Source organism: Cyprinus carpio, chromosome A15 (assembly GCF_018340385.1).
Source record: "Cyprinus carpio isolate SPL01 chromosome A15, ASM1834038v1, whole genome shotgun sequence".
Taxonomy (NCBI): domain Eukaryota; kingdom Metazoa; phylum Chordata; class Actinopteri; order Cypriniformes; family Cyprinidae; genus Cyprinus; species Cyprinus carpio.
The window spans coordinates 24518429-24528428 of record NC_056586.1 but is presented as its reverse complement, the minus strand read 5'-3'; the positions used below and the strand labels follow the sequence as shown (position 1 = coordinate 24528428).

General features: G+C 30.2%; 1 protein-coding gene across 1 annotated transcript in view; it reads right to left on the bottom strand.

Annotated features, from left to right (window-relative positions):
- Positions 1 to 10000, bottom strand: part of LOC109109629 (cytoplasmic dynein 2 heavy chain 1-like) — a 62139-nt gene that overhangs the window by 40004 nt on the left and 12135 nt on the right. Inside the window, 10 exon segments of the mRNA XM_042771747.1 lie at position 1; positions 1168 to 1304; positions 1373 to 1385; positions 1420 to 1625; positions 2751 to 2900; positions 3040 to 3141; positions 4438 to 4573; positions 4650 to 4777; positions 8292 to 8520; positions 8609 to 8748. The exon segment at position 1 is cut by the window's left edge and continues 114 nt beyond it. Of these exon segments, the coding sequence (XP_042627681.1) occupies position 1; positions 1168 to 1304; positions 1373 to 1385; positions 1420 to 1625; positions 2751 to 2900; positions 3040 to 3141; positions 4438 to 4573; positions 4650 to 4777; positions 8292 to 8520; positions 8609 to 8748 (1242 nt within the window).

Below are 10000 nucleotides of genomic sequence, written 5' to 3'. Positions count from 1 at the left end.
CCTGCAGGGAAAACACAGCGCGGATGTATGCTGAATGTGTTTCAGACACAAAAAACATTTGTAGAAATTCCTCCTGACGCGTCTGATGTCTCTGACCGCATGTGATTGTATCTATTCCCAAAATCAGCTTTGTTTTTTCCCACATTTTGTTTATCGCTTTTATTTTTCTGGATTCCTGGATTTTTCTGTTTACATTTTCTGAGTTCTGTTTTAACAGTTCGATTTAATTTTAGTAATCAAGCATGTCTAAATTAATCGAAAACTCATACAATTTAACAACAATTTATTAAAGGTTTAACAAATTACACTTTTAGGGTCCTACGATATTAGTTTTAGGGTTTTTTTTCCAAATTCAGTTTTGTTTTTCTGAAATTCTGTTATCCATTTTAATTTTTCCATTTAAATTTTAATAATCAAAAAGCATGTCTAATCAACTGAATTCATGCAATTTTAACTATTTAATAATTTATTGCAATTTTTACAATAATAGGACCCTATGGATTTTTTTTTATTTTAATTTTTATTTATTTATTTTTTTGTCCTTTTTAAATTTTTCTGTATTTATAATTTAATACAAATGTATTTTTTACAATAATAGGACCCTATGGATTTTTTTTATTTAGTTTAATTGTAATTTTTTTTTGTCCTTTTTACATTTTTCTGGATTTATAATTTAATACAAATGTATTTTTTTTACAATAATAGGACCCTATGGATTCTTTTGTTTTTTTAATTTTTTTACAATAATTTTTTTGTCCTTTTACATTTTTTCTGGATTTATAATTTAATGCAAATGTATTTTTTTTACAATAATAGGACCCTATGGATTTTTTTTTTTTTTAATTTTAATTTTTTTTTTTTTTTTTTTTTTGTCCTTTTTAAATTTTTCTGGATTTATAATTTAATACAAATGTCTTTTTTACAAATTTCTATGATACTCCTTATAATCATCTTAATGGTATTTTTTTATTATTAATATTTTAATTTTGTTTTAATAATTATTTTATTATTAACTTAATAACACTTTTACTTTTATCAATAGTAAAATACTGTATTTCTCTCACAATTTCTTCACATTAAAATTATTTGGACGGGTCATAGTGAAGACCTTCGGGTTCCTGTGTATCTGACAATACTTTAATCAAAGGAAATGTTATCAGCTGTGACCTGAAGGAAATCCAGTCCTGCTCTGCGTGTTCATCCAGTCCCTGCTGAAACTCCTCGTAGAGCTCCCACATCTCTGAACACTCCTGCAGATCCCGCAGCGTTTCGGTCGCCAGAGACACGTTATCAGCTGTGAAGGGCTCAGGGTAGAGTGTTAGAAGTCATGAGTGCTGAACGGGTAAAGTGTTAGAAGTTTATTCGTGGAGACACCACAGGCGTTTCTCTGCGTGGGAGTACAGGAGTCAGGTCACGCACATGAGTTTTTTGCGCGTGTTCTCCAGCTCGCCGAACTCGGCTCGTCTGTCGCGGATGTTCTGAACGCAGCGCTGCAGAGTCTCGTGGTCACCTGACTCGATGATGTCATGCCCGGGTTTGAGCTGGTCCCAGCGAGCTCTGAACTTCTGCAGGTCCTGCAGGTAAGCCTGCACCCGAGACTCAACGTTCCCCTTCATCACCTCCACCTGAGAGACACTCATTTTCAATCAGTCTCACTGAATCTGTTGCATGTAGTTACATTTAGACTTCCTGAAGTGCACACATGTAGTCTAATTCCTGACTGCTTGTTCGTGGCTGTTATTTTAGTATCTTTGATATACTATCATGTTTTTTTATATTTTGAAATAGTAAAAATTTCTAAATATTTTAAAGGGTCTTTTTGGGGTCATTTTTATATTGTTTTGTCTTTTTTTTAAAGTGTCTATTTAGTTTTTATTCCTTTATTATTAAAATATTTCCATTTAGCTTCATTTTTATTTTTGTTTATTTTTTTATTTTTTTTTTATTTTTTTTTTTTTTTTAATTTTTTTTTTTTTTTTTTTTTTTTTTTTATAATTTTCATTTTATTTTTCGTTTTTGTATTTTTTTTGTTAAAACTACAAATGAAACTGATGATTTGAAACGAATTGTAAATATTTTTAATTAGTTTTTATTTTTATATTTCCCATTTTCATTTTAAAATTTTGGTAATTATGTTGTTTTTTGTATGCCTTTTTTAATTCATTTTAATTTTAGTAATTTAAGTACTTCAACTACATGAAAAATGTGAAAACTTTTTCCTTTGAAAATTTTCCTTGAAATGAATAACTGAAAATTATTTTATATTTTATTTCTGTTAGCGTTCATTTTATTTTATTAAAAATGTTTTTAGTTTTAGTTAATAATAACACTGGTTCATGATATTTTGTGGGTAAAGACACACACATGAAACAGTATTTTATTGCATTACATAAAAAAGACAACTATAATTCTGCTGGTTATTGTGGAAAATAAAGATTTATATTTTTCATTTTATTTCCATTTTAAAGTTTTAGTAGTTTTGTTGTGTTTTGTAATTTTATTAGTTTTTTAAATGTCTTTTTATTTTGTATTAATTTGCATTTCAGTTTTAATTTTAGCAATTTGAGTACTTCAACTAACTGAAATAAAATACATTTATAGCATCTTGTAGGTAAAGACGCACACATGAAACAGTATTTTATTGTTCTAAATTAAAAAGGGCACAAATATGTTGCATAATTCTGCTGGATTTTGTAGAGAATCAGATATTGTATGAAACAGTGGTGTGTATGTATTAGGTGTGTTTGCACCTGTTCTTTAATCATGAGCTGATGACTCTCCATCATGAGCTCAAATTTGTCCCATCTGGCTCTCAGGGAGCTGATGGTGTCCAGTCCTCCACCCGCCACAGAGCGCAGCAGCCTGTTCTTCTCCTCCGCCTGCTGGAACTGAGGCAGGATCTGCACACCACAGCAGAACAACATTCACAGAATCAAATTCTCTTTACACGCTGCCCTGCCACATTTACATCCACAGAACCAAAAGGTTTATTGTCAGACACTTAATAGCAAATAAGGGAGGGTGTTGATGGTGATGTACCTCGGGTTTCTGGGTCTGTAATTGGCCGTGTTTGGCATTGGCCTCTCCGATCTCATCGATGCTCTCAGGACGCAAGGATAACGTCTCCATCGCACCGCGTTGGTGTTTATGGTAATATTATATGAATTTGACAATGTGAACATGACACACACACACACACAGGACAGCAGTATTAAATATGTAAACATACAGAGCAAGGAAACATTCTCACAGGACAGCAGTATTAAATATGTAAACATACAGAGCAAGTATGACCAGCAGAGGTCGGTTTTGTCTGTCAGAGTATGTGCCTGTTAGGATCAGTGGTATTACAGCACTGTTTATATACTATCATAGCATTTATTAATATTTTGAATTATTATTTATTATGGACTTTTACCATTTTGAGTAGTTTATATATATATATATATATATATATATATATATATATATAATTTATAGATATTATATATATATGCATAATTAATATGGCTTTGTGAATTTGCCATGTTTTTAATGTGCTTTTTAGCCCAAAAATTTTAATATTTCTTTTATCCATGTTTATTTTTCAAAATATATATATATATAGTTTTTTTTTATTTGTATTTTTTTTTTTGTGTTTTTTTATTGTTTTTTATATATATATTTCCATTAAGCTTTATTTGTATTTTAGTTATTTTTTTATTTAGTTTATAATTTTTATTTTATTTTTCATTTTGTATATTTCATTTAGAATTTTTATTTTATTTTTTGTATTTGTAATTTTTCTAATGTGTTTTGTCCTTTTTATTAGTTTTTGTTTTCTTAATATTTCTATTTAGCTTTATTTTTATTTGTTTTCGTGATTTTGCCATGTGCTTTTTGCCATGTTTAATTATTTTTGAAATATTTCTATTTATCTTTATTTGTTTTAGTATTTTTTCTCGTTATGTGCTTTTGTCATTGTTTTTTTTATATTTCCATTTAGCTTCATTTTTATTTTTGTTTATTTTTTTATTTCATTTATAATTTTTATTTTTGTTTATTTATTATTTTATTTTTTATTTCGTTTATAATTTTCATTTTATTTTTCGTTTTTGTAATTTTCATTTATAATTTTTATTTCATAATTTTTTTTGTAAAAACTACAAATTAAACTGATGAGCCCTTTTCCTGTAATTTAATCCCAAAGTAATAAAACATAAAAAAATAATAATAATAATGAAAGTATAGTTTTATAAAAAGTACAAATGAAAACATTACCAAAAAAAACTACTGGGGAAATATGTCAGCACTATCCGTGAAAAGGGTCAGTTTTATTTCAGTTTTTTAACTAATATTTATATCTAACATTATTTCAATCACTACAATAGTTTTAGTTAACAATAACGGCACTAGTTAGGGTGCACGTGTTGTCTTTAAACACCATGAGCGCTGTATAGTGTGTGTTGTGATCGCACCCTGGATGGACCTCCTCAAGGACGTCAGCAGAGCGTCAAACAGCCTCTGGATGAGATCGTCCACAGCCACTCTGACAGGTTCACAGTTCACCGTGATGCAGTCGACCTTCTCTGTGCTGCACACACACACACACAGCGTTAAATGCAACACATGCTCTCAAACACACAGTACATGAGATCACACACAGATACCTGGGCAGCCGCTCGGACTCTTTTCCTCCGGGTTTTGGAGATCTGTGAATTTTCTCTCAGTGTTGTGGGCTGTTGTGGTGTTTCTTTATCAGAGAGTCCACATCCACCTGCCCCAGAACCACCCAGTCCTGAACACAGACACGCAGGACATCCAATCAACCGCGCAAACATCTCAGGAGGCCTGATGTTACAGAACACATGCATGAATTAATTGTGGATTTTATTTTGATATGAGTTGAGTTTGAAATGAAATTTATTTGTACGTGTGTTATGAGGTTGTTTGCTGATGTTGTGGAGGAATACGTCTATGCCTAATAAATAATAACAAGACTGCTGAATTAACAAATTAACAAAATTACCCAAAGTAAAAGAAAATACAACCCAAATAGTATTATTTATTTATTTATTTTAATAAGCTATTATTTTTATATTTTCAGTTTACAATTTAAATTTGGTTTAAGTTTCAGCAATTTTGTTATCTGCTTTTGTCATTTTTATTAGAATTTTTTTTTTGTTAATAATTATTATTATTTTTTAATTTTTTTTGCACATTTAGCATTTAAAATTAAACTTGTTTTATTTCAGGTAGCTACCAAGGCAACATTTTTTTAAGCTTTTCATTTAAAACTTTATTTTAAATTACTTTATTTAATTATTTCAATTAATGAAAACAACCGTTTAGTAGTTTTAGTAACAATACTAAACAATAACACTTCTCCAAAGAACATAAAACCATCAAAGACACATTTAAAAACTTATATTGTCAATTTTGCGATTCAGCTGAAATCCAAACATTTCAAAGATTGATTTTACGGTCATAATTCAGTGCAATAAATAACTTTGATACTGAAGTAAACAAAGTCAGGCGCTCACTCCCTTCAAGGAGTTTATTTTCTAAAGGGTCAAGAGTTGAAGAAACCTATTCATACAGGTACTAAACTCATATGAACAGAGTATATGCTAATAATGTCTTATTTTGGCACACGCTGGAAATCTCAAAATTTAGGATGCAACGCTTCTCTTCTGTTATTAGCCGCATAGAAGAATCAAATAACTGCAAATCTGGAAAAAATGATATAAAGATATGCAGAAAAGCTTTTATTAGGTCTGTATTTCTCATGAAGTGGTGAAATGAGCAAAACGCTGAGCTGTCATTTCAGATTTGGAAAGAGCACACTCATTAGTAACTCTAGGGTGTATTTTGCATACAGTAGGCTTGTAGAGTGTGTGAGTTAATGAAAGTATGACGACGGATCATTGTCTGTGTACAGAGAATTTTGCACGGCTAATTAAAGCAGCACCTGCCCAATAATCAGACGCAGATCTGAGACAGAACGCCTAGTGTGAGGTTTCCCATCTGTGCTGCTAAAGAGGAAGCGTTCGGCTCGTTTCCCCTCCGTGTGGGCACAGAAATCAGAAGTGAGTTTGTGTGCGAGTGTGCTGGGATTCCCCGTGACCGCATTAAAGCGGCACAACAATAACCTTCGGCATACTGTTTTCACAACTGAAATAATTAAAATGCATCAGTGCTAAAACACAACAATAAATATAGGCTTACATCGGATTCATCTTTACTAAAAAACAGCATTTTTGGGCATCGTGTGCGTTCAGTATGTCTAGGGATGCAGTCCGCGCAGTTTTAAGCCACAGGTATTGTCTGGAGTGTGATGTAAATGTGTGTGGGGGGGTGTTTACGGTGTTTTCTAGAGCGTCGTTGTTGTATGATGACCTCAGTTCATCTTTTTTTGGTTGTGATATAATTTTTGTTTTTTTATTTTATTATATTTTTGGAAAACAATGTGTTTTTTTTGTAGAATTATATTCTTTATATATTCTTTCATGTTGCAATGTATTCTGGGCTTGCTTCATATTTGTAGGATATGCAATAACTTTAATCAAAAATGTATTATTTTAATTATATATGTGTATGTGTGTGTGTGTGTGTGTATATATATATATATATAAATTAATTACTATAAATGTATTCTGGGCTTGCTTCGTACTTCGTACTTGAAGCTTATACAGTATAATTCAGAATTTAAATATTATATACAGTACAGACCAAAAGTTTGGAAACATTACTATTTTTAATGTTTTTGAAAGAAGTCTCTTCTGCTCATCAAGCCTGCATTTATTTGATCAAAAATACAGAAAAAAACAGTAATATTGTGAAATATTATTACAACTTAAAATAATAGTTTTCTATTTGAATATACTTAAAAAAAAAATTTTATTCCTGTGATGCGCAGCTGAATTTTCAGCATCATTACTCCAGCCTTCAGTGTCACATGTAAACATCCAGTCTATCACATGATCATTTTAGAAATCATCTAAATATTCTGATTTATTATGAGGTTGGAAACAGTTCTGCTGTCTAATATATTTGATGAATAAAAGGTTAAAAAGAACTGCATTTATTCAAAATAAAAAAAAATTCTAATAATATATATTCTAATAATATATTTTCATTTTACTATCACTCTTTTTATCAATTTAACGCATCCTTGCTGAATAAAAGTATTGATTTTATTTAAAAAAAAGAAAGAAAAAAAAAAATTACTGACCCCAAATTACTGACCAGTAGTGTATATTGTTATTACAAAATATGTTATATTTTAGAAACAAGCTTCTTTTTTTTTTGTTTTTTTACTTTTATTCATCAAAGTATCCTAAAAAGTATCACATGTTCTGAAAAATATTAAGCAGCAGAAACTGTTTCCACTTTGCTAATGAATCATCATAATTAGAATGATTTCTAAAGGATCATGTGATAATGATCCTAAAAATTCAGCTTTGCATCACAGAAATAAATGATAATTTAAAGTATAATAATTTAAAAACAATTATTTTAAATTGTAATAATATATCACAATATTACTGTTTTTTCTGTATTTTTGATCAAATAAATGCAGGCTTGATGAGCAGAAGAAACTTCTTTCAAAAACATTAAAAATAGTAATGTTTCCAAACTTTTGGTCTGTACTGTATATACACACACACTCACTCACACACACAGTATATACAGATATACATAGATAGACAGATATAATTTTTTAAAGAAGTCTTTTACTTAGGTTGCATTATTTGATCAAAAATGCAGTAATATTGGGAAATATTGTAAACTATTAAAATTTAATTTAAAATAACTGTTTTCTATTTGTATATATGTTAAACTGTAATTTATTTCTGTGATGCGCAGCTGAATTTTCAGCATCATTACTCCAGTCTTCAGTGTCACATGATCTTCAGAAATCATTCTAAGCTGCTGATTTGCTCATATTTCATATTTTTGTGGAAACTGAGATACATTTCAGGATTCTTTGATGAATAGAAAGTTTAAAAAAAACAAAGCTTTTATTTTAAATATAAATTATTAACATTATAAGTGTCTTTACCGAAGCTTTTGAGCAATTTAATTTGTCTTTGCTGAATCAAAATAAAAATTTCTTTCAAAAAACAAAAATCTTTCTGACTAAAAACTTCTGAACGGTAAGTGTACATGATGTTGTTTTTAGTCAAAGGCAGGCATCTTGAAAAGCAGATCAATTCTGCTTCCTATAAACAGAAAAACCTTCTCAAACCTGATCTATGACATTACGTAATCAGGCAGCTCACTAGGGTCAGGAACACGGTGTGCCGTACCTTAAACTTGTCCAGCACATGTGTGAGTCGACTGAAGAGGTGTTCGGCTTTGCTGAAGATGGTCAGGAAGCCGCTGGCGTTGCGTTCGATCATGCAGGTGAATATGGGCTCCTCTCCCGTCTCGCTCACGCCCTTAAACTGGTTCGGGATGCAGATGAACCTTTTCATCTCGCGGTAGTACTTCGCTCTGACCTCCTCGAACGCAGGACGGAACTGCAGCCGCCCCTGCCTGGAGAAACAAAAGATATTAAATGTTTTCGGTGGATTTTTGAGTGAACTGCTTGTTTAAAACACATCAAGAGGAGTGGGGCTCTCACTTGAAGATGAGGTCGATGTTAATCTCCGGCAGGTTCTTGTTGAGGGCCTCCAGTCCCACCTGATACTGATGCTCCAGAGCTTTATACAGCTGATGGTTCCAGTGCTGACGCCAGGCCCTCATGTCTCCTGCGCGAATCCCCTGAACACACACACACACACACACACTTAAACAGAGACGTTTAAAGAGTCTGATAGAAACACTGACTGTTCCAAAGCCTAGTGAACTGCCCGCGTAGACAGCAATGTTAGACACCACAGGGACAAAACTCTGCCACCTAACAAGGCATATGAGGATCAAGTAAGAATGTTGCAATTTGCCTGATAAAAATCATAACTGTGATTTAAAATGTAAAAAAAAAAAAAAGGTGCTGTGCTTCTTTGTAAGTTTGCACAATTTGGCCAAAAGTGTTGCAATTATGTATCAATATGACTATAAAAAAAAAATTATATATACTTTTTAATTTTTTTTTTTTTTTTTTTTTTTTTTATTGTGTTTTTTTTTTTTTTTTTTTTTTATTTTTGCTTTTTTTTTTTATTTTATTTATTTGTTTCTGTTAGTTTTTTTACTACTACTACTAATGATGATGATGATGATGATGATTATATTATCATCAACATTTTTATACAGTAATAGTATAATATCACAACATATTTGGCCAAACTGCGCATACTTGATTTTTTTATTTTACAGTGATTTTGTTTATTATTTTAGTTAATACTACTACTACTTCTACTATTACAAATAATTATTATTATTATTATTATTATTATCATCATTACTATTATTTTAATACAGTAATACTGATATAATATCACAACATTTCTGGCCAAATTGTGCATACTCCGTTTTCTATTTTAGAGTAATTTTATTTCATTTAGTACTATCACTACAAATAAAAATCATAATTATTATTATTAATATTTTTATACTGTAATACTGATGTAATATCACAACATTTTTGGCCAAATTGTGCATATTCGTTTTTTTATTATTTTAAATTGATTGCATTATATTAATTATTATTATTATTATTATTATTATTATTATTATTATTATTATTATTATTATTATTATTATTATTTATTATTAAATAAAATAGTTTTAAAAATCATTGTAAAAAAAAAAAAAAATAAGCAGTTAAGACAAATAATATACAACTGTAAAATTACAATACTAATATTTATGGCTGTCTCAATTTCTTCATTATCAAACATTAAACCCTCACACTTTTATTTTTGAAAAGCATAGGAAGTCCTTCTCTTTTGTTGTCAAAACCCATTTGGGAGGTTTGGAAGATGGTTGGCACAAGTTGCGTTCCCAAACATACGTTATAAGTGACCCAAACTCAGAGCAGATGCAGAGAAGAGTTTGTGTGGAGCAGCATTTACTG